The sequence below is a fragment of the Ciconia boyciana genome, chromosome 3, assembly GCF_034638445.1.
Source record: "Ciconia boyciana chromosome 3, ASM3463844v1, whole genome shotgun sequence".
Classification (NCBI taxonomy): domain Eukaryota; kingdom Metazoa; phylum Chordata; class Aves; order Ciconiiformes; family Ciconiidae; genus Ciconia; species Ciconia boyciana.
In genome coordinates, this window is record NC_132936.1 from 23440072 (window position 1) to 23465875 (window position 25804).

A 25804-nucleotide genomic window follows, 5' to 3' on the forward strand; every position below is an offset into this window, starting at 1 on the left:
GAAAGGAATAGTATCTAGTGTTGTTCTTATCTCTTCTTTACAGCAGCTGTGCACAGTGGTATCTAACAAAGTTAAATAGTCTTGCTTCAGCCAGTCCTGGTATTTCAGCAATTAATTCTGAAACTTTGATTACATCACTTGGTCCTGTTTCTTACTGCAGGTGATGACCAGTACTTTTCACTGGGCTCTGACCCTTCTTGGTATGTGGTGTGTTTAATAATGTGTGCTTATAACCCACAAAAACATCTCTACAATGATTTCCATGGAGGCAGCAGATCTTCCGTAGCAACTTATCATCTGACACTTGGCCCATAATACTGGTCCTCAGGTGCACACACTGAAAAAGGCAAATATTGTTTGCAACAGCAGGTCTTAGAAGGATGAGCTGTTTGTTATCTTTTGAGAAGTACAAACTGCTTGGTTGTACCATTTGGCATTAGATAAGGTTAAAATTGCAAAATTACCCTCAACACAGTATCCTGAGAGCACATTTTAGTTGTTTGGGTTTTTTTCTGCAGTAAGTTTCAAACTTCACATTAGTGTGAAAAATACCTTTCTGCACCATTTCTAAGCAGAAAATGCATTTTGTTGTATTTCTGTTGCCAGGATTGTAAGGAATAAGAACACAGGGTAGAACACTCTTATTGTAAACTACGTAAATAGTAATTTATGCCCCAAAATACAGTTGAAGTATCTAATTTCTTTTAGACTTCTGCATCAAAGCACCTTAGAAAAGGATGTTTTTTATTTGCATATTTCCTTGATTGACTAAATGACTTGTTTTCCCATTAGCATGCCATGCCAGGGTAATGCATTGAATTTGCATTTATTTGCATTAATTAATTTGCTATCAGGATGGTTAATTTGTGCATTTTTTAATGTTTCATTCCTTTAACACATTGGTGTGAGAACGCGTGCCAATGGAGCTTCATACAGGAGCAGAGAGGCACAAAGATAAAGAATGACCAGCGATGCCTCTGCATGTGGAGCTGCTATGGACCCAGCCTAGGGCTCCCATGTCTTCGGTATATATGATTTGTGTAGTGTAAATGTAATGAATAGAAGTTCTTTTAAAAAGTTCTGGCATGCTAGGCATGTGCCATAGGATTGGTATTCACGTGCACAGGGAGCCCAAGCTCTTAGGGGAGCATTGGACTGACTATGACGATCAGTAGCACCCAGTCTGCAAGGACAGAGAAAAACACAGATATGGTAACTCATCTCACAGTATGTTAGCCCTATACCAGATGGGAATTTTGAACAAACAAAAGCTTCAGAAGCAAACCTTTACCAGAAAATAGCTGTTGGTTGTTTTTTTTTTTCACTGCCATATTTAAATCAAGAGGAATATTGTCAGACATGTCAGTAGGCACTGGAAAAAAATGCTGATTCTTAAATTCAAACGAATTGCAAAATACTGATTCTGGGATTAAAAATTTAGTCAGCATTCTTAAGAATATATATAAATATAGAACAAAGAATAAAACTCTAGTAATACTAGTAGCTATAGCCTTCATATCTGTCTTCTATCATGACAGCAGAAGACTAATCAGAGTATTTGAATTAAAATGGAGGGTAGAGATTGTCTCGAGTAAAATAACCACTAAGTCAAGAACAAGGTTATTGCTAGTATATTTTCAGGGATTTTCCTTGCTCTTTTGCACACCCTTGTATATACGCTAACGATTAACATTCAAAAAGTGTTCTAGTTACAAAGCATTTCATATTAAAAGCATTTGGATTGTAAAATATATGAGAAAACATGTCAAGAAATTACTCCTTATTTATTTCAAGTATTTCAAAACATGTAGTCCTTTGTTTCTTCTCTATTTAAAAGACATCAAGGCTTCTCAAAATGAACAGAAACCCTGGAAGTAGGTGAGATGGACACAAATGTTGTAAGTGTGGAAGCTGATTCATGATGATATTTTTGGAGACGAGCAGTAATTGTAGCGTAGAAAATGGACTCTGTCATCTTCATTTATCATCAGGAGATCACGCTTCAAAATATCTAGGGTCTTTTTTAATCTCCAGAATCTTCATTAAATAAATTGTTCTTATATATCAAAAGCTGTACTCAGGAGGATTAGTGCCTAATTTTTTCTGTCAAAAGGGGATCTTCTGCATAATATTTCTACATATATTTAATGAAATTATTAACATCGTATGGTAAAAACTTTGTTCAAGAAACTCTGCAGTCTCAAACTGGAATTTCCCTTCAAGGAAAAGCATTTTGTACCCACATGGCATACTTACTTGGATGAGTATCTACATTTTCTTTGTACTGTTTAGGTTATACCATCCTTGTCAGTGCTCTACTTCAGTGTATACATAGTAATCAAAAGAAATATTTGCACTGATTACACTGGTCTTTGGATCATAAATGAGACAAAGTTTTAGAGGTAAGCATTTTTCATTCTGCCCCTAAAATCACTGTCAGACTGTGCTTTTGTGAGAGAAGTGAAGTCCTCGGCCTGCAGAAGTCAGTGAAAGGTTTGATAACACCTCCATGGTACAGAGTCTATAACCTGACCTTTAGAGTTAACATTGACCTATATACACACACGCACGCATATATATGTTAGTCAGAATTCACAGGCTTAGCTGGTTAGCAGAGTTCCCATCCAGTGGTTGCATTTTGGCCTCCCCGATTGTCAAAAAGCTTAGCAGTTGGAATTGTAGTTAAAACAAAGCTATAGTTATTTTAAAGCCATCTAATTTTTTACTCTTTTCACAAATTACTGTTGCTCATTTTCTTAACTGCCATCTAACATAATGAAACATTCAAAGTGGGGAAGACCCAGATTGCTGCCATGCAGAATATTTGTTGGTTCAGAACAATTTGCCACTTAGCATTAAATGCACCAAAAACGTTATGAGCAACCACTGCTGTGTGCATTATTTTGTTGTTGCTATCTCATATTAGCTTGACATGAATCCCTTTTCCAAACTGTGGCACACATTTTTAGCAAAAAGTGCTTTCTTAAAAGACAGTGGAAGTTTTCAACCTGTTGTAGGATATTCTTGTGGTAATTAGCACTTACTATGCCACGCAACGTATCTGAGTAGTCCAGATGTTCTGCTGGGAAGTAGTGGAGTAGCAAAATGGAGCCCTGTGGTGAGGCACAAAAAATCATTCAAGCATGAAATTGTAGGTTTATTTTGGTGGGTTTCTAAAAATTATTTTGAAAGAGTATATGTTTTTTGGCTGATAAAAGTATTCCATCAGTTAAGGAAAGCAGTAGCACTTAGTACTGTAGTTTTATTTGAAGTATTGTTCCTACTTTGAAGTCACTGCATACAAATGAGATCTCCCTGTACCTAAGAATGGTTATCTGCATTCACAATTACATGTACTTGATTTAGTGTCAAATGTAGTGTTTTCTTCCCTTTTTTACTCTTGTTATCACTGAGAAGCCTATGCAAGAGAGGAAAGGTGAATTATTTCCCTTCCTGTGCATCATCAGACAGATTGTTTATTAAATTCTAATTATAGAACAAATCAGTTATAGCAGCGAAAACCCATTGAGGGCAGTGAAGTTGCATGGGGAGAGATAATGTGGCCTGAAGGACTCTTATTACTGATGCTTATGAGAGAGAAGCAAAAGACACCAGGTTAAAATCTGTTTTCTTATGCATTGAATATATTAACTTCAAGTCTCCTTTAGAGACAGTATGTATAGAAGCTTAGACTGGAATTTTTAGGACACTACAATGTTATGTTGCAGTGCTCATGTTTAAGAGCAGAATAATACTTTAATACAGAAATAAAGATTGCTTTTAAGTAGTTAAAATTATCAGCTACAAAAGCTTAGTAAATACTTTGAAGGAATAATTTAGTCAGTTCATGCATCCTTTTCTAGAATGAGTGCCTAAAAACAAACCCAGATTGATTATAACAAGTTATTTGTAATAGTGACTTGCATTTATTAAAATAATTTTGTGTTAGTGTAATTTACTTGTGGATCATTTATTACCGAGTCAGTGCCAGTATCTGATACTTAGTTTTCAAATTTTGAGCTGGATCGGTCAGCAGTGACTGAGCACAGAGGATTCATAGTATTGTCTGCTCCTTGTATTGGCAGCAAAAAACATGGAGGGGAGTGTTACACCTTTGTGAAAGGTAAGACAAATAAGATAGAAATAATCTCAAAATGCTCCATTACGTTTACTATTAATATTATAATACTTATGGGCATACTATAAGCCCATAAACCAACATTTTTCATGGTATAAAGTGCCAAATTTTTAAAGAAGTTTTAGTTCTTTGTTTGCAAGGAGAGAGGAAGATGACCTGCTATATTAGATCTACTCTTCTTTCTTCTGCTTTTGGTCAGTGTCTGGGTATTTTTTTGTTTCCTCTTCTGTGTGAGACTCCCTCATAACCAGATAGACATATAATTTGTCACATTATTTTGCTTTACTGAGATTGTGGGCCAATTTGCAAATATTAAGGCTTTTAGAACCCATGCAAGTATTAAAACAATAATGACTCATGGAGAATAACAACAAATTTATTAAGATTTATTTGAGTTTCAGGAGCCACACAATCAAACCAAATGTATTACTTTTTCTCCTCTGCTCATTTGAATCTAGCCTGGCCAATCTGATTAAATCTAAAGAGTTTCCTGCTGTCTTCTAGCAGGAGTCTTTATAATATCTGTCATTCAGAAATGCAATTTATTTGTTCATTTTTTTCTTTGTGAGTGCAAATTATTTTCTTATTTCCCACTTTTACTTGTGTTGGCATTTGCCTCCATTTTCCAGATCTTTTTGTTGTTGTTGTTGGTTTTTACAATATTTGCAATCCTAGATTGCGTACACACAAAAAAAATTTTGCATTCTCCTGCTGTTACAAGGCACAGTGAGGAAAACAAAGCATTAAAATATGAAGGCAATCATCTGGTCATTTAGTCAGTGTCAGCCTTGGCAAGCTGGAGAGAAGGATAATTTGGCAAGAGTTTATATTTAGAGGTAACTAATGTCATTTTTATTTTGATACCTGGGCCATCATTTTCCTGATAATTTTGTTTTGAATAAAATTTTAGAGCACATTACTTCATTTATGCCTGTAAATTCTAGGCATCAATTGCATATTGGGCAAATTATTCAGGATATACTTCTAGGTGAAATACCAATAAGAAAGCACTTGAAAACAGGTAGATGAAAAAGACTTTTTCTCAATGTATTGCATCAATGGAAAGATACCAGCCCATCCAAAACATAAAAGTGAAATCTGCCTCCACACATCAGAATCAGGGTTCAAAAGAAGACATGCTATCTGTTACTAAACAAAACAATGTAGTTGGCAAAACCAGATATGCTTTTAATACGCAATACGGAACAAAAGTGTGTGCTGCCAGTCTGCCTGCTTTGTTCCAACAACATCAATTGGTCAAATTCATGTTCTCCGTAGGGAACTTTCCTTGTTTATATCTTTAGACCATCACGTTTCCAACAGCACTATGTCTGAGCTGCTTAGACATCCTCATGGAAGGCAAAAGGCTCTTCTCTGTCCTTTGACCATTGCTCACCTCCACTGTATGTTAGCCCTGCAAGTATGATACCATTGACCTTCCTTAGCCTATTTCCATGTCCAGCAATCTGGCCTCCACCTCATCCCCCAGGACTCATTCAGTAGGTCCCAAGCACAGGATGTAGAAACAGTCATCCTAAGGATATCACTCTATGAAGGAAGTGCAGTGCTTTAGAAGGAGCTGAAGGCAAAGACTAACACGTGAGGAGATGTCAGCTTGGCTTCTTTTGTCTGGCTTCAGCTCAGGTCTGGTCTGGTCCACAATGTCCTGTCCCTCCATGCTGAGCCATGTGAGTGAGCAGGAAGCCCTGATGAATCCTTTGTTCCCATCTACTTAGCTTCTTCAGCCTGGCCACCCACAAACTTCTTTTCCCTTGTCAAACCTTCAGGCTTGTAATGCTGTGGAGCCTGTGCCTGCATCAGCGACACCATCATCTGGAGTTGCAGTTCATCCGAACAAGTTCAAGGATCTTGATCAACAATCCCACATGCAGAAGTAATGATGTTGGTCCTTTCCTTTGGACCCAGTCCAGTAGAATCATAGAATAGAATAGAATCATAGCATGGGTTGGGTTGAAAGGGACCTTAAAGATCATCTAGTTCTAACCCCCCCTGCCATGGGCAGGGATACCTTCCACTAGATCAGGTTGCTCAAAGCGTCATCCAACCTGGCCTTGAACATTTCCAGGGAGGGGGCATCCACAGCTTCTCTGGGCAACCTGTTCCAGTTCCTCACCACCCTCACAGTAAAAAATTTATTCCTAATATCTAACCTAAATCTATCCTCTTTCAGTTTAAAACCATTACCCCTCATCCTATCGCTACACTCCCTGATAAAGAGTCCCTCCCCATCTTTCCTGTAGGCCCCTTTTAAGTACTGAAAGCTGCTATAAGGTGTCCCTGGAGCCTTCTCTTCTCTAGGCTAAACAACCCCAACTCTCTCAGCCTGTCCTCATACGGGAGGTGTTCTAGCCCCCTGATCATCTTTGTGGCCCTCCTCTGGACCCTCTTGAGCAGGTCCATGTGTTTCTTATGCTGGGGGCCCCAGACCTGAACGCAGTACTCCAGGTGGGGTCTCACAAGAGCAGAGTAGAGAGGGAGAGTCACCTCCCTCAACCTGCTGACCACACTTCTCTTGATGCAGCCCAGGATGCGATTGGCTTTCTGAGCTGTGAGAGCACATTGCCGGCTCATATTCAGTTTTTCATCCACCAATACCCCTAAGTCCTTCTCCGCAGGGCTGCTCTCAATCCACTCATTGCCCAGCCTGTATCCATGTTTGGGATTGCCCCGACCCAGGTGTGGACCTTGCACTTGGCCTTGTTGAACTTGATGAGGTTTGCATGGGTCCACCTCTCTAGCCTGCCAAGGTCCTTCTGGATGGCATCCCTTTCCTCTAGAGTATCAACCACACCACTCAGCTTGGTGTCATCTGCAAACTTTCTGAAGCTGCACTCAATCTCACTGTCCATGCCCCCAACAAAGATTTTAAATAATACTGGTCCCAGTACAGACCCCTGAGGGACACCACTCAGCACTGGTCTCCACCCAGACATGGAGCTGCACTCTTTGAGTGTGACCATCCAGCCAATTCCTTATCCACCCAGTCCACCTATCAAATCCATGTCTCTCCATTTTAGAGACAAGGATGTTGTGTGGGATGGTATCAAATACTTTCCACAAGTCCAGGTAGATGTCATCAGTCACTCTTCCCTTATCCACCAATGCTGTAACCTGTCATAGAAGGCCACCAAATTCATGAAGCCATGTTGGCTGTCCAACACAGTCCTAGCTATGGTCCAGAGCAATCCAGGTGTACTGACTTCAACATGCCATCAGCATCCTACCTGGTGTGAAGAAGCCTCAAGAACCCTGACAGAGTCAATGACTCTTTCCATGCCTTGGGATTGCCATTCACGATCAGTTATACTGTGACTCTCCTTTACACTGTCATTAGACCTTGTCAGAAGCACTGCCATGTGAGGCTGTGCACAAAGACCCAGTCTCTTCTCCAACCTTTGACTAACTGGTCATGGCACTTCGACATTTTCTCCTGCTTCTTTAAGGAGAGAGATGCAACCTCAGAATCACCCTGACTACTTATTGTCCATAACGTCCAAGTTGGCAGTTTTGTCCATTATACTTTAAACTTCTGAGGCAGGAGATATAAAAGGAAAATCCTGTTCCCTGTGTCACTGCCCTGAGAGGTATTATGCTCATCACTGGGACACTGTGAAGTTAGAGCCTGCTCGCATAATTACCTTCTACTATGTTCACTTTGAACACATACTCTGCAGAAGACTCATCCTCTGCCTTCTGTCACAGCCAGCACTTTGTTTCCATGAGTTAGGAAACAAATTGTTCAACCTTCATGCATCCTCTTGGAGAATGCATGAAACTGAATGTTCCCATAACCTGACATCAACACTACCAGATATTTGACTGTCTTTGCTAAGCCTGTAAGGCCATGATGAAATCCACTAATATTCCCTGGTAATTACCTGTCTCCTGCCTGTTCACTACCAAGGCAATAGACTGGAAATGCTCAGGAGATCAGATTTCCTATATCACTATCACCTACTTTAATAACCACTGCATCTTCTGAACATAGGAAGAAATCTTGATTTTGAGATCATGGCCTTAAGCATCCCTCCAGTGTCACTTTCCAAACTGCCAAGTGCTTTCTGTTCTTTAATAACAGAAATCACCGTCTCCCTTGTCACTCTCCTCCTCCAGTAAGTGCTTTATAGTCACTCTATCTGAGATCAAGATAACTTATCTGGCTTTTTCACAGGTGTTACATGATGCATCAGATAGGCCATGGTCTCTGCAACTTTAACAAGATCTTCCAGTCTTCTTATCTCCAGAAGGAGGCAAAATCCTTGGTTCAAGACATGCCCTTTGATCGCATTATTTATTGCAGTTCAAACTCAGCAAGTTCCTAAATTATGTGTTTTAACTCAGACCAACTCTGGTTGCTTTGGGGATGAAGCCCAATACCATAGCTCTTAGCAACAGTTTAGACTTCCTGACCACTCCAGATGTTTGCAACATCAAAAGGCTTCCTCCAGAAAACGTTTCCCCACCTTGGACATCATTTTCCTGATAGCACTCATACAGGTGCACCCAAGAGCCACGGTCTAAGCATTTTGTGTTATCTGTTCCTATTCACTAGCTACCATCTCCTCTCTCTTTGAGAATAAGTTGACTTCACTCCTCAAAACATGTCTTTGCATATTTGACTGAGCTCTCATCACTGCAGTCAAGGCTGCAAGTGTAACTTGCCTCTCTCCTACCGCCAACAGGCTAGATGAGTCTCTCATTCTTGGCCCAGTTAATTCATTTCTGCTCTAATGAAAAACAAACCTGTCTCTAATTAAGATGTTTTATATGCAGCTTTTCTCACATCCCTGAAAGGGCTAGGTGAGTTCCTAGACCCTCACTTAGACTTGAACTTATTATTGAAAACTCTTTTGGACCCTTCTATGCTATAAATAAGGGTGTCTTTCCTGATAGGTATCGCTTGAGCTAAGAAACTGGACCTTATGGCTGTTCTACTTATAGCAATGTTCTTTCAGGAGAGGTACCCCCCAAGTACAGCTTAAGCTTCTCACCCATGTTGCAGCCAAGACCCACCTTAACTAGGAAACCAGCTTGTCTGTTTTTTGGTTGGTTGTTGTGGGTTTTTTTCCCCAAGCTGCCTATCTCTGTGGTTGAGGGTTTTTTTCACTGCCAGCGTCAAGAGGGATTTTTCTTTTTATACTGACAACACCAAATCCTGGAGACTGTTACCAAGTCTGATATCTTAGTTCTCTCAATGTGCTGCCCATCCAAGTGAATATAGCCAGCTTCCATGCAACTGCCAAGATGGAAACAGACAGCAGCGCACGCTTTTCCCTAGACCTCATGCAGAATAAATGGAATTGCTGGGAAATGTGTCTTTCCCTGACAGTTGCCACACAGATATCTGGAGCTTTTGGCAAACTGGTGCCTGATGCTACACTGTACAGTTCAAGCACACCATTAGCATTTACTAAAGGGTTCCTGCACTAGCTGTTTTCATGAACATCTCCAAGACCCGCATCCAGGTAAATATGAATGTGTACCGATTACTGGCTGGAATTCCCTTCCATGCGAATGTACATGTAGCTACAGCTTGAAGATGGAAAGAGAGTTTACCAGCAACTGGCTTCTTCAAGAAGTATAGTCCACATGTACATTCACTTCCCACCTCCTTCCCCCTTCTCTCTGCATCCTTCCAGAAACCTGGTGGGATTGGGACTGTGCAGCTGAGAGACAGCTGCAAAAGCCATTGGGCTCCTTCCAGAGGTGCCTGTGACTGCTGCAAGGGGAAAAGTTATCTTGTCTTCATCATAGGATATGATACTCTTTGAATTCACCTATGGAGCGTGCGTATTGAAAAACTGGTTGCTGATTTTTCTTATTTAACAGTGCAAATACCATTCAAAAGGAAAAGTCAGTTCTACTCTTCTTTTTTCCTGACTCTCCTTGATTCAGTATAATTTGCATACTGCAGCACTCGTTATGTCTGTGTCAAAGACTTGGGGGCGGTGTGGTGGTGGGGAGTGTTATATAAAATCCCACAGAAACTTGAAAAAGCAATGTGATCTCAGTTATGAAGAAAACTCTACTGTGAATGTATTTCGGTAAGTGTGTTTCAGATGGGAATACTATAAAAAGTGCATAAATTACTTGCTTGATATAGCATTTTCAGGACCACGTTATTAAAAAAGGTGAGATATGGCATTCTGCCGTATCCCTCACGTAATTGAAATGGTTCTGTATTTGTCAACACAGTTGTCAATAAAATTTTATTGCAGCATTTCTTTTTATCACTTGCAAGTTTATCGGGCTACTTGAGATTTTATTTTATTTTGTAAATCAAGGACTATAATGAGACTGTTTTATAATAATATAAAAAGGGGCTATCCTGTGGATTTCTCGTTCTAAGAACAGCTCTTCCAGACCAAGCTTACTCCCTGCTTCCACTGAACTGAGTAATTGCATCTGCTTAGGTTTGAAATAGGGAATTACATAGCAGAACAGAAGCACTTGTGCAAAGCTTTATAAAACACAGCACCAAAACAATGATACCAGGCTGAATACCTATTTCATTTATTTTACTGGGCTAGCTGTTTCTTAGCAGTAAGAGAGAAAATATATAATTAATTCTGAATGAGTGCAGGTAGAAATAGTGCTGAGTTGTCGGTGCTCACACTGCAGATGTATCTTTTGTGTTGACTTAGGTGGAAACAGCAACCGATTCAGATACTGAAAGCAGAGGCCTACGGGAATACCACTCTGTTGGCGTACAAGTGGAAGATGAAAAACGGTAATTCAAGCATGTACAAAAACCTGTAGTTTTTCATAACACAATGCACATTTGTAAACAGTTAATAACAAACATCTGGCCAGTGCTGCCCCTAAATAATTCACAAAGCCAAATTTCTTATATGCATGCTGGTCATCTGGTAAAATTTGTAGAGATTACTTAGCAGTTGCCTAATATTTCATTAATTCTTCAGTTTTTAATTGGAGGGAAGGAAGTGGAAGTTTTAATTTAAAGTAGTGGATTAATATAATTTCATTATTGGCGGAACAAATACAAAGAGCTGTATATTGGAATATTCTTCCTTCGATAGGACACCTCATGCTGATCCAGCTTACCCAGTCCACACGGGGATATAATGGTTAAGATGTAACCCTTGGTACTTTTATCCTAAACTAGAATCAGCTTTTACACTTGTTCAGTCCTTCTCTAGCTTTGTAAAACTGCTAGCCAATGTACTAACCCACAGGTTATCCCTGGCAGACACTGCCTGTTAAGTACTGGACTGGGAGCATTATCTCATTTCACGGCAGCTGTCAAACAGTATCTGGCTGCTAATTGCCTTTTACCATCATTGACTAGAAGTAATTTGAAACAATAGGCTCAGATGTGAAAAGATTTCACAAATAATCTTTGCTTCTCTATCTAACTTTTTAACATAAAGCTTTTCTAAAATGTCATTATTTGGTGCCATATCACAATAGAAAATCAACATTTAATGGCCATCCTATGAGGCAAGTAAAAAACACCACAGCCTTAACCCTGCTGCTCCTATTTTTCATTCATTAAAGGATTCTCAACAGTCCTAACTTAGCAGATTTTGAGATTTTCTCTAATTACAATTCTTAATATTTGAATTTTTTTTATACATGTACTTTACAGACTTCTATCAGGAGATAGAAGGTAACCCTGCAGTTCTGCTAGTTATTTCCAGTTCATTTAGTAATGATACATGGTGTTTGGTAGTATGAGAATAAATCAATATTTGCTTCCAGAGAGAATTTAAATTCTTTTCTTTTGTATCTTTGCTCAGATCAATTATGCCACTATGCATTTTGGTTTTCCTCTCTGTTGTTACGCACTGTCTTATTTTAGTGAGATATGCACAAAGAAAAAATATTTAGCATAAAGTCCAAGGAGAAAACCAGAATCCATTCACTGAAACATTATTCTGTGCCTCTCTATGATCACGTATGTATTTATAAGTCTTAATCCCTTTTCTTTCTTCCCTCTTCACCAAGACACGGACGATTCAAGCGCTCAAACAGTGTAACAGCAGCTGTCCAGGCTGACCTGGAACTGGAGGGCTTTCCAGGACACATCACCATGGAGGACAAGGGACTTCAGTTTGGCTCGTCATTCCAGCAGCACTCAGAGCCCAGCACACCCACCCAATACAGCGCAGTGAGAACTGTACGGACACAGGGACTGTTCAGTTACAGAGAAGATTATAGGACCCCAGTTGACACCTCAAACCTTCCACCACCGGAACCCTGGCTAGAGCCAGCCATTGAGACAGTAGAGACTGGTCGAATGTCTCCTTGTCGACGGGACGGATCTTGGTTTATGAAGTTGCTACATACTGAAACTAAGAGAATGGAAGGATGGTGTAAAGAAATGGAAAGAGAAGCAGAAGAAAACGATCTTTCTGAAGAAAGTAAGAACATTTCAGTATCTTTTTTTGTAGATGTCTGCTAAAATAAGAGATCTGGTAGGATAAAGTTGTGGTCTGTAGTTTTTCCTTACTCATTTTGTAGCAGCAAAGACACTCTACAGAACCATTAGACATAAGACCCCTGTCCTGCAACTGACTGTGCAAGCTGGTGTTTCCCAGAGTAAGGTTTTGTAGAAGTAGTTGAAGAACCAGCTGTAGAGGCAAGCACAGGATCGAGGTCTGGTATTAGATATGGCTCAAATGGTGCAACAGCTCCATCCACAGCTCCAACTCTGACACATTCTTCCTTCTCACTTGTATGGCTCCAGTGCTTGACCATTTGCCACAGCACAAAAGGTGGTCCTATGTGAACATTTTTTTTTCCGTTTTCCTGAAACCTGAGAATTTGCCTCTTATTAATGAACAGCCATTTTTAATAGGAATGAACAGTCCTTCACAGGCACTTCTGCCTGTCATAAAGGGTCTGTTGGAAGAACAAAAAGGAGTAGGCAAGAACAATAGTTAAAGCACTTCTGCAGTTACACAGGCATATGCACTATTAGATGGTTCAGCTGCATTTTCTTATTATAGTTTTGTCAAGAATCATTATTATTCTCTCACGTCCTGTGGACACCTTGAAAGGAGTGATGGGATAAAGTGAAAAATAATGTAGACTATTTTGGAACAAGATCCAAGCCAGCACTAATGATAGTAATATATCAAAGTGGTCCTAGCACTCAGTAGCCAGCTCCCTGTGATTCCCTCTGAGGTCAATTATCCTTGTTCTTCAGGCTCAGTTTTATAAATATTTCAATCCCTGCCAATCTGAATTATTGTCTCAGCTGAGATTTTCTCAGATCACAAATTAGTTCATATTAAGTTTTCTTACTAGCATCTTTTCCTGCACTCTCACAAATCTCACCATTGCCTCCGAATACTCTTTCCTGATCGTCTTCTTTCCCCTTCAGTGAGTTCTTGCTATGACCTACCCTCAGGTCTTGAGCCAGGCCTGCATGGTGACTAAAAGGCCAATTTCTATTTCTTGTGCTGACCTTTTCAAAAGAAAGAATGTCTATGTTTTTACCTCATCAATTTTTATTTTACAGTCATATTTCTCCACTATATTGTGTACAAGTCTGCCAAGTAGCAACATAGGATTTGGGGTGGGGGAGACCATAAAGCTGTTTTTCTTCCTTCAGCCTCCAGTGCTTTCTGGAGTGTAGGTTTTTGTCCTCATTTTCATCATGGCAGAGCTGAGCTGAGAATTTTCCCTTTGCATTGACCCTGTGAAGACTTTAATACCCACCTAGGGGCTGTTGAAGTACGAATAATAAAATATTTTGCTTTGCTTAGCCTGTGTGAGGATTTCCAAGCCTTCTTTCATAATGGTTATTTTTTTAATACTCCTTTTTACCGTACATGTCTTATTTTTCAATTCCCCAAATCTTTGCACTGCTGAATACTGACATTTATCTGCCTTCATTAAGTATCCCACAGCACCTGCTTCCAAGGTTGCCTGATACTGATGTGGGGACACCAGTGCTTACAATCTGAAGCAGAAGTTCAAAGAGCGAGACTTTAACCTCCTTGGAAAGAGTGAAATTATTAGGGAGCAAGGGGAGAAACACACAGGCAGTTAACCCGTCTCTTTCCCTAGGAGGCCAGTGAGAAGTCTGCAGGCAAGGGGTGGACTTCTACCTCCTCCCTCTGCAAGCCCTTCCTCATGCACAGCCCTAATCAAATCTGCAACCACATGAAATGAGCAGTGGAAACACTCTCACATCAGCACTCCTTCCTCACTCAGAGGAAGCTGAGGAAACTTGGAGGAGCTGGTTTTAGCTGACTACCCATTCCCAGGTACAGAACCTCCCTCCCTCCCACCATCTGAAGCTATGCTCTTGCACTCCAGAAATACTCTTGAAACACCTTGCTGCGCAGGGAAACAGCAATTAGGAAGACAGTTTTCAGTAAATTGTACAGAGGACATGAAGACAAATTGGACTTCAGTAGCTTTTATTAATATTCGGAGTTAGTGATACCCTTTTAACCTAGAACATTTCAGTCAGAAAACAAAATGGAATACCAGGATTTTATGTTTCCCTGTTTGCAGAGTGACTCTACTCTGTAAGAGAAAAAGAAAGAGTTCCTGATGTAGGAAAAGAAATTCCCTGATATAGAGTTACTAAAACACAACTGAAATGGACCCTTGAAATCCCCTTTTTAAACTAACCAAAATGGGTTAATTACTTGTGTTTGAGGGAACATTTTGACCTCCCTAATAGATTAGAGAAATTATTATAGAATAGGTCTATATAGTGTATGCAAAATCAGATGTCTGTCTTCAGCTGATTGTCAAAAGTGACACCCAGACTTCTAATTTTCCATTTTACATGACTCATTTCAGGAGATCTTCCTCAAATAATTTCCAAATTACATTATCTTTGAAATGGTATCCCTTCACCTAATATAGCTTACATCAAGTAAAAGGAAGTTATCAAAGAATTATTTTCACCGAGGGAATGAGCTTCACAGCATTTTAAAATTTCAGTGTGAACAATTTTTTTCCTGTTGAGTCTTTCACACATGTTGTATCCTCAGTTTGAGCTATAGAGGTTGAAAGGTATGTATCTACAAGAACTAAATTTTAATGATATCCCAGCATGAAATGTATCTTGACATATTTAAGCATTTGGCAGTTCTCTTAAGAAAATACATGCAAATGGGGGAGCCAGAAGCAACTAAATCTGGTTTTCCATCTTCCAGCAGGAGCTACTAGTCCCAAAACACTTCACAGCAAAGTCTGCATATTCAAACTGTCATTGTTAATGCTGAAACATTTATTTTTGGCCTGGGCATATTAATTGTACCTGAAGACCAAATATAGCTTTGCATCTCATAGGAGAAGGCTGTCTTTACGATACCATTTCTATTTTGTTTTAATCACAGGAAGAGTTAAAATAGAACTGCATTTTAGAAAACAATTTCATTTTCTGCATTAGCACAATAGCCCAGAGATCACAGAAAGCTCTCTGATTGCTGTATTGATTTTTCCTTTCACTGTAGCTTTTCTCCCATAATGTTTTAAGAACTTCACTCATCAGGTCTTAGAAAAGGAGAAGATAATCATTGCAGAAAAAATAACCTCTCTCTCTTTCTTTTCACATAATTTGTTTATTTGGTCAGTTGCCATGAATTGTATTTTGGAGTCTCTGCAAAGTTCATATATTGTTTGTGGGGGCAGTTATTTGTGTTCTCAGTGTTTATTATAACATATATATATATAAATATATATATATATATATATATATATATATATATATATATATATGTGGCTGTAACTCTTTACAGGGAAATCATCTGATCATTTGCACTAGCAGGGTGCCTTCAAGCGAAGATATGTGTTTCTCAAGAGTGCTGACTGGAGTTTCAGTTTTACACCCTGAAAATTGTGTTTGGCTATTACTGGTGTGTAGGTGATGACAAGAAAAACACTCTCAATTGTCTCAAAGCTATTGAAGACCAAGAGGGCCAGGACTCTGCTGCCTGCGAGCTCTGTGATGGGAGCAGGGAGACCGGCGCAGGGAGGGGGAGAGCAGGCGCCTGGCAGGGAGCCGCGGTCCCTGCCCACAGCTCGTAGGCAAGGTCTGGCAGAGGGAAGCAGAAGACATCCTGGGCTTCTGAATGCCACATGCTTGGCCACTGAAATATTTCAGCACACAACTCAAATGGAGAACAGCCATGCAGAGTTTACTTTCATATAAATTCCTAAGATAGGTGCAAAAAAATTAACTATAGTATAAACTATGCCAGCAGTAAGGTTGTTTTGCTGGTATCTTCTGCATCATGGTTAGGAGCTCTGCTGGCATAGCTACATAGTAGTGATCTATAGTGTAAAAAAGGCATTAGAGAGAGTGAGCCCTTCTCTCCCCTTACACCTTCATTCCATGGATGCTCGATTTTTCCTTGCTAATCCTCTGGCTGATATTTCCACAGTACTTCAAGGGCTTTAGTAACACGGCTGAATAGCAACAGAAAACATAGAGTTAAATCTCCCATACTTTGAAAAAAAAAACCCAAACCACTCTCACAACCAATTTATTTTAGTATATTCATCAATTAATCATCCATAAAAGCTTTTGTAGGTGTTTGACCAAATATAGGTCATCCTTTAACCAAAGAGAAATTACTGACATAATTTCCTAATGTTTTTCACAAACTTATCCTTCAGGAACTATTGAATTTTACATTTGGAGTGTTGCGAATGACTACAGAATGTCTTAATTGCCCTGAAACAGTCTTTAAAGTCAATAAAAGACAGTCCCGTGGTGTGGAATCTAGGCATTTCTCCTAGCATTTGTATTGTTCTGCTCAAATTTTCTCCTCTTTGAACTCAGCTTCATTTAGGTAAAAAGTGAATTTGCACTGAGTCCCGCTTTGTGCACAAGGATCCCATTGCCCTACCTTCCCTCCAGAGCACTGCCAACTGGTAGCTGTGCTGTCCTAAAATGTCATCTCACTCTGAAGATTATACATTTATTATTATGCCTACCTGCTCTGTTGATAGTGAAAAAGACATATATTTCTGAAGATTAATAATTTAGGTTTGGAGATTAGACAAATATCATGCCCTGCTTTCAGTTAGGAGGATGAACTAAATGCCAGTTTTAATATTATTTTCCAGGCATATTTTCTCAGGTTGTGTGTGGAGCAATTTATTTACGAACATAGAAAAAAAATGGAACAATCAAATGGAATGAAAATTTAAATTAAAACACGTCATTTAAATAAACAGTAATGAATGCCAGAAGCAGATTGATTGTTAGTGGTTTCTCATTGCTGGTGCAGCAGTGACACAATTGAGCAAAGCTTTTAACCTGTCAAGAATAGAGTTACAGCATCAGACTATAATCTTGGTTTCATCAATATAGATCTAACTTTTCCCCCTCTACCTTTGTGATATGAAACCATTTTAAATTACAAGATTTTGTAGCATTTCTCAAGCAATACAACATGTATATATTATGTGCAATTTTGTAATATGGTTATTGCAGAGGAAAAGACACCTTTGTGTTAATTGTGCATGTCGTATACAGGCAATTTACACAATCTCTGTCCAGGGTATAAATCCTGAGTCTGCTTCTGTTGAAGTCATGGTCAGGGTTTTGTATGTCTTCAGAGTAGAAGACATACAGGACCACACAACAAAAATTGAGTGCTTCATATGCTTCAGGGAGCAGAATTAAGGTTGTGTGACTCTTTCCTGACATTCAAGTAAATATAACATTATCTTAACGGAGGGAGGTATATGGTTTATAGGAAAATTGTATATATTTATGTGTGTTGGTAGATTTTATCATCATTTATTTACAAGCAAAATCTTCTAGGCATCACCAAACATCTCAATCTCTCCAGTCTCTAACATTCATCATTCTTTCATGGAGATAATCAATCTGCACTCATCAGAATAATTCCCCAATGCATGAAATTAATAACAAGGCTTTGGCTGTCTATTAATATTGTGCTAAAGATTATGAATTGAAGTGTTTTAATACTTTAATTCAATTACAGCAAAGCAGAGTAGCATGAATATGAGAGATTTTTAACTTCTATGTTTTATTACATCTGATTTACTTATTGAAATGGAAATAGAGTTAGATCTTTAGTAAATGGTAGGGCTGTGATTACACATGTGTATTCACCACTGTGACTCAGTGACACATGCAAGTAGCCCAGAACCACTGTCTTACATCCCCGATGGATGTGTATCACACCAAAATGCTGCACTGCCAGTGCATAAGTCTTGTCTGGTCTGACTGGGCTTTAAATCACCGATGCTTGTTGACATGATCCTTCAGGATAATGAAGATAAAACAAATGTTTATTTAATATGGCGGTTGTGGTAACTGTGAGATTCACTAGAAGATATCAGTCATATATAGGTTCTGTCAAGCTCTATATTCCTGCAGTAGGGCAAAGCCAATGTCCCTTACTCAGGCTATGTATTTGAGCTATGAACTATAAAATTCAGCAGAGGAAACTAAAACTGAACTTTGCTCACTATGAGACAAGCACTACAACCATCAGCCTACAGAATCATCCTCAATCTCTTTCTGCCCAGTGAATAGTTGAACATAGCATGGAACAGGCAATGTCAGGGACCTGCTACAGCACAATTCCCCATCCTGGAAAAGAAGGGACTCTGACCCCACACGGGAAGTTTGTCTTATGTCCTGAGCTTCAGAGCACTGAGGGAAAAGGAGGATACAAGGCTGTTTGTCACTTAAGTCTTTGCCTTTATTAAAAATGCTGAAAACAAAATGAAAGGAATTTGTTTCAGATCAAATGAAACATTTCTTTTTTATTTAGGTTTTTGTATGTTCAGGTTTTAACACCCAAAACATTGCTTTCCATATGCCAATGACTCCGCAGAGGAAAGTGAGGGCTTTGGTGATCAAAAATCCCAAACCAATTAAAACACTTTATTTCATTTGGACAACAAAACAAAAACAAAACCCCAGTGAATTACTCATGCAGCCCTGAACCACTTAACCCTTTCACAAATGAGTGCACACGGGATGGATGAATTATGCATATTGCTGTTTAATTTAGTGTTGTGGTGCAGCTGTACATTTGCCTAACAGAAAATGGAATAGAGTTTGAGAACCACAGCTCTACATATTAATACATGCTTATAAAGTTACAGAGTTTGTATGTTTCCACAGAACTGGAACCTAAAACTTCCAAATTATTTCTTGCTGCTACTTGTGGCTAAGCAGATGTTTCACTGGTCTAGAGAAAGCAGAATTAAAATGTAATACCTACTACCAAAATACTGTTTTCACATGCCACTCAGTCCCCTCACATACTTATTCTAAACAACAAAATGTTAAGCCCTGCCAGAGTTTAATGTTTTCTCTATCACAGGCTGCAGATCAGTTCTGCTGTACTATTGTAGCTTCATTCCACGCTCTGCATCCTGTTTGAATTATCAATTTGGTTTCCTCAAACTGAACTAAAAGATGTCAGAGTAATTCCTGTCTCACCCCTACCACTACCTCTCTCCATCTTTGCCTAAACATTATTAAAAGATCTGGAAATTCTCCAGATAAAATCAATCTTCCATTGAAGCCCCAGCTTATAATGCTTTTTAAAGTGTTGCTTTTTTAGCATAGAGATGGATGTGAAGGAAAGGAGGTGTAGGAAAGTATATTGATACCTACCAAAGTATGTATTTATCCCAGCAAATGTGGGAGTCCAGGAGGAGTTAGTTTTCTAGGGATAAGCCAGTCCCCTTAGGCACTCCAGTCAATAGACAGAAATAAGCATCTCCAGGAAGAGATTCAGCTCATGTAAAAACAAGTGCCTTACATGGCTAAGCTGATGAGCTCAGATTACTGATTATACAGAATTTTTTATTTAGACAGATGACTTCTGGAAGCAAAGTCAAGTAAAATTAATTTGGACCCTTTCCCCAGTGCTTATGCACATTGTAAATGGCAAGTACACTGACAGTGGGGAAAGCCCCGATGAACCATGGGGGCTGATCATGATTCAGCAAATTCCTGGAGTACCCACTTGTGTCCCACTTTGTCTGAAGCTCCTGTGCTTAGGTCTTTGTGTATTTTCCTGGGTAGGCAACCTGCAACTCCTAATGGGGGTACCAAGACATGTCTCAGAGACACGATTCCTCTGAGGATCTCATCCTTATGGTAGGCATATCTTATGATATAGTTTAAAGTATTAACCTTACCCCCAGAACAGACAGGATAAAGAGAGCTCATCCAGGGATCATCCACACAACTGAGTGAAGTCATTAGTGACTGCAGAACCAGAAGATATCTCAGGTACATGTACAGCTCCCTTTGACATCAGAGTGAACAGGCATCTAACTGGTTCTTGAGGCAAGACTATTTCAACAGTTTTCAATTTACATGAGCAAATGTACATGTGTGTGGAGGTTTATCATTTACTTTGAAATTTAAGATTGTTCTCAAAAACGTATATATGTATGCTGTCATGGTTTAACCCCAGCTGGCAACTAAGCCCCACACAGCCGCTCGCTCACTCCCCTCCAGTGGGATGGGGGAGAGAATTGGAAGAGTAAAAGTGAGAAAACTAATGGGTTGAGATAAAGACAGTTTAATAGGTAAAGCAAAAGCCGCACATGCAAGCAAAGCAAAACAAGGAATTCATTCTCTACTTCCCATGGGCAGGCAGGTGTTCAGACATCTCCAAGAAAGCAGGGCTCCATCACGCATAATGGTTACTTGTGAAGACAAACGCCATCACTCCGAATGTCCCCCCCTTCTTCTTCCCCCAGCTTTTATTGCTGAGCATGACATCATATGGTATGGAATATCCCTTTGGTCAGTTGGGGTCAGCTGTCCCAGCCGTGTCCCCTCCCAACTTCTTGTGCACCCCCAGCCTACTCGCTGGATGCTGGGATGAGGAGCAGAAAAGGCCTTGACTCTCTGTAAGCACTGCTCAGCAATAACGAAAACATCTCTGTACTATGAACACTGTTTCCAGTACAAATCCAAAACATAGTCCCATGCTAGCTACTGTGAAGAAAATTAACTCTATCCCAGCCAAAACCAGCACAATATGTCCACTTCAGGAAGCTGTCTATATTCCCTTGGTTTTTTCTACTTCCTTAAGCAAATACAGTCCTAGCTGTTCTGAGTTATTAATATATCATTTATTATTGTCAAAGGTAAGGTGCCACAGAGCTTTCCTATATCTCCATCTTTTCAAAAAATATTTTATGTATATAATCACAAACAGCAAAACCAAATATTTACTTCCTGTATAAAATAAACAGTAATTTCAGCTACATATTTTTTTAGCTGGATTTTGCATTTACTGCTGAAAGACATCTATTGGTAATAACCTGTCTGTATGCTTAGTCCTAGGTAAGATCCGAAGTGCTGTTGGAAGCGCTCAGCTCCTCATGTCTCAGAAATTCCAGCAATTTTATTGGCTTTGTCAGCAAAATCTGGTAAGTCACCATGTCTGGCCATTCTTGAAGAGATTAAGGCTATTCATACAAAACATAACTTTAAATTTTAGAATTTAATATTTTTACTTCAAAGGCAACAACAAAAACAAGTGTAGCGTACCCAAACAGCAGCATTCTGAAACGCCATTTTCATGTCTCACATTTTGTCTTAGCGCTCTTCTGTTTGTTTGGGTTTTTTTTATTTAATCCTTAAGTATGGTGTTAGTACATTTTTTTGTCAAAGCAAACATGTAATTTCAGTAATTTCACTCTGGCTGCATTTTGTCTTTTTTTTTTTTTGCTGTCTTTATTAAAGAAAAAAAATGAGAAGGAAACAAATGCAAATTTTCTGAGACATAATATTATGGCTTATTTTTGTAATACCCTAAAATAGTAACTATATTTCTGGTAAGAAAGGAGAAATTTTTCACATTACAGTTAAGTGGGAGAAGAGTAAAATAGCAGAATAGCAGAGAATATGTGATCCAGCTTTCTACCTACCTGAAAATAGGACTGATCTTGGAAATGGGAATATACATAATGTTCATAAAATTGGGTTTCATAATTTGCATTGCCAATTATATATAAGATGCCCTAGGGCTAAGGGAACAGATGCAGTATATTACTTGTGAGAGTTACTGCTATTGTTCTGGAAGTTCATTAGAGACTAATTCAATTCTAAATGTTATCTTCATTAATATGACAGCAGCCATCAGTGATATAAACGTTGTGGCAAGATGATACTAATCAATAGAAGAACGTAATTCTTCTAGCTATGGCTGGTGGTAGAGCACCTACTTTCTTCGGCTCACTTCAAAATCAACTGTAACTTTCACCTTTTGACTGCCCTTACACATCATATATTAAAAGTGCTGAATTCTGTTGCATGCATGACAGCAGACATGACCTAGATGTCTGGTTAGATACATTTCTTTACTTGCTAGTATTTGCCACATAACTTTTTAAGGCAAAATATTCATTCTGCAGAGACCTACTTGCTACTTTCCATCCATAAAGTTAAACATCCAGAATTCCTGAAACTGCAATCAAATATTACTGAGAAAGTCATGCCAAAAATGTCCTACCTTCTGATAGAAAATGATAAGATATATGGTCCTCATTAGGAAAGAATCCAATTATCCGCTTCAAAGACTCTGTCAAAACAAGAATTTTAATAGCTGTTACAAAATGACAGAGGAAATATGCAAAGTCAGGCAAGCAGGAGATGACCACGTTTGTAATATCAAATACATCATGTGTGCTCCCTATCTAGTCATTTGTTTCATAGCGAAAGAAGGAAATCTTCATCAATGTCTAAAAGTTTCTCACTGCAAATTTCAAAGTGCCCTCCATTACCTGATTGATTAAGCTATGCAAACTAAGATTTGGAGAGCCTAACCTCCACTCCACTTCATTTATTGTCAAGTGGGTCCAGCACTTGTGCTCAAGAGCCTTACTGTAACAACAAGCGCAGCTCCTGCTCAGCACATCCGTCAGCTGTTTGGAAGTGCGAACAATTCATTACTGCAAAAGCAATAGGAGCACAAGGAGAAATCTATAGCTTTGCAGACAACATGACCAAAAAACTGGCAAGATTTTATTTCTCTCCTTCTTATTTGGATAATAAACCTTTGAACTCCATAACAGCAGCTTTATCCACTGTGAAGATTTAGGCTCTGAATATTCTTCAGCTTCATTAAATCAGCAATGGGCTCTGCAGAAAGCAGCAACTGAAGAACTGGACTTTTAGCTCATTCATGTTTTGAGGATTTTCTTCCTATGCCTAATGACAGAGTTTGTTGTTAAATAGTCACTTAGTGCGTATCCACAGCAGGCTTTCCATATGCTCCTAAGGCAGCATCTTGGTGCCCCACGGGAACGCTGCCAGATAGCAGGCAGTTCGTGCATTCCCCCACTCGAAAACATCTAGGACGCACAGGGCTACCACACAGCGGTTTCTCTAACAGTGTTCAACAACAACAAGCAGAAATGTAGGATAAAGAACAACCGTGTTTACTTCTGCCAATTCAAAATGCAGCAAGGGTTTAGGAAGAGGAATATACTTCCTCAAACCAAAATTTAACTAGGAAACTCACCCATCACCTATAGACTTTTCTAAAGGGTCATGGGAACATCAAGGGACACATTTGATTATGCTCTAGGTTAAGATCTCTTACCAAAGACCCTCACTTAGGGTAAATTCATAAAAATGTAAGCTTCGATTAAGTTCTTTTAAGAATCTGGCTGGCTATCTCCTACAGTGTACTGTTCCACTAACTGCTAGAAAAAAAACATCACTGATTAATAACTGCTCCCTTCTGCATTATTCACATTATCTCTCGTAACACCCTGTTTTTTCTTTGAAGTGTCCTCCTCCATACTCTCTAGTCAGCACAGATCCTGCTCAGCTCATGAGATCATCGCTCAATATGTCATGGTTGCAGGCAAAAACAGAGCGGCTCGAGCACCAGCTAGGAACTTTTTGCTTGCTTTAGGCTTCCTTCAGAAGGAGGGCTGCAAAGCTGAATTCCAAATAAGATACAAATAAATGAGCAGCTTCTGAGAAGAAACAGGTTTAAGCGAATCTTCTCTAAACTTAGTTAGGTGTAAAAGTAATCATTTGTGCCAGCATTTATCCGAGGACTGCGGATCCATAAGCAATAGCAGCAGTAGGCAGCCCTCTTGTGCCCAGGCAATGCACCACACACCCCTCTGCAAGCAGCCGCGCTGGAGGCTGCGATCTTCTACAAAGGTACAGAAATTAGCCTTGATTCACAAGGCAATGGCATTTCAATGAGTGGCATCATTTTATGGCTATTTAGAGGAAACTGGGGAGAGGGACTGACCAGATCAGGCTGGAGAGAACAGATTGCAATATAAGATATATTGCTGTGGGACTGTCCTGTGAAATTTCACACAGGGAGTCAGTTCCTGAAGCCTGAGATACTGACCTCTGTAGAGTAACTAATACCACTGACGTAAATTTTAAATGGTTTTGGAGTAAACTGGGATCTACCCAATTAAGTTGTTTTCACTGAACACTAATCTGGAGTTGTATCATGTTTCCCAGAAGTCTGTTATAATCTATATGGCCAGTTCTAAGTCCCCAAAGCTCCCTATGAAAAGAAGACTTTCTTCTAGTCAAGAAGAATTCCAAGTGGATAGGCTTTTAGGCTGGTTCTTGGCCGGAATTCCCAATAGGGGTGACACTGCATGTTGACATGCCCAGCTCCAGGCACTCAGCTCCCACAGTGGCATCTGCAAACCCAAGTTTGAGTAGCAATTCCTGGCGTAAGACCCCTAGAAACGTGCAATTCAAGGGAGGAATTCAATAGAAATGCTGACTTATCTCCTAGTTTTTAGGCAACTATGTGGGGTTGTGATATATCACGTAAAATGCCTTTGTCCACCAGATTTGTAAAAGACGGAGCACAGAGCCTTGCTCCAGCAATAACACCAGTGTTTCTAACATAGTAAACTAGTCGTTACAGCTTTTGCCCAGGAAGGAGAGATCCAGAGTCCCTTTGGCCTGGTTTCAACTCCATCTCTCCCAGCTTCCTTGTGTAGACCATCTTAACTGCTTCCTCGTGCCCTGGAAGGGAAGACACATTTCTCCATCATCTTCACAGAGATGTTTATCAATTAAACGCTATTTCATTGAAGTGGCAAGCCTGTTTCATTGAACCAGTACCAATGCTAATAGCACATAGGGTTAAGAGTCTGTATACTACCTTTTTATATAATTCTTATCTAGCACGGACATCAGGTTGATAGTCAAATGAGGGGCCATCTTGCTAATTGTTACCACCATGTTTGCTCCATTAAGTGTTGTGCACATAGTGCCACTTAAGTGCAGTACTTGGGGATAATGCCTTCCCAGTTCCTGAGCGTGATTTGACCCTCTGGAAAGCAAAATCCTAACATCCCCATCAAAATTGTATACCTTATGTATACATTTGAAAATGCAAGACAATGTAAACATTGAATTCAGCATAAGCTGACAACTTCTTCATGGTGTTGTTTTGTCTTCTAATCAGCTATCGTGAATGTAATGTTTAACCAGAAAGACTTCAGGCTGGCTAGAGTATGAACCATGTTCCCTTTTCCTTTAATAATCAGCAGGCAGAGGCTGTCAGCTTGTTCCTTTTTAGAAATGCAGGTCAGCACAGCATATGGTGTTAAGGAACTTCCCATGCCGCACGGATTCAGGAAGGCTCACATATGACATCCGACTCATGCATGTTTGGGTTGTGTAGGAGGCACAAC

The 25804-nt window shown here is 39.5% G+C and overlaps 1 protein-coding gene across 1 annotated transcript in view; it reads left to right on the forward strand.

Annotated features, from left to right (window-relative positions):
* Positions 1–25804, forward strand: part of DLGAP2 (DLG associated protein 2) — a 479848-nt gene that overhangs the window by 451192 nt on the left and 2852 nt on the right. Inside the window, 5 exon segments of the mRNA XM_072857796.1 lie at positions 607–630; positions 8657–8674; positions 10804–10889; positions 12128–12543; positions 21447–21538. Coding sequence (XP_072713897.1) covers positions 607–630; positions 8657–8674; positions 10804–10889; positions 12128–12543; positions 21447–21538 — 636 coding nt within the window.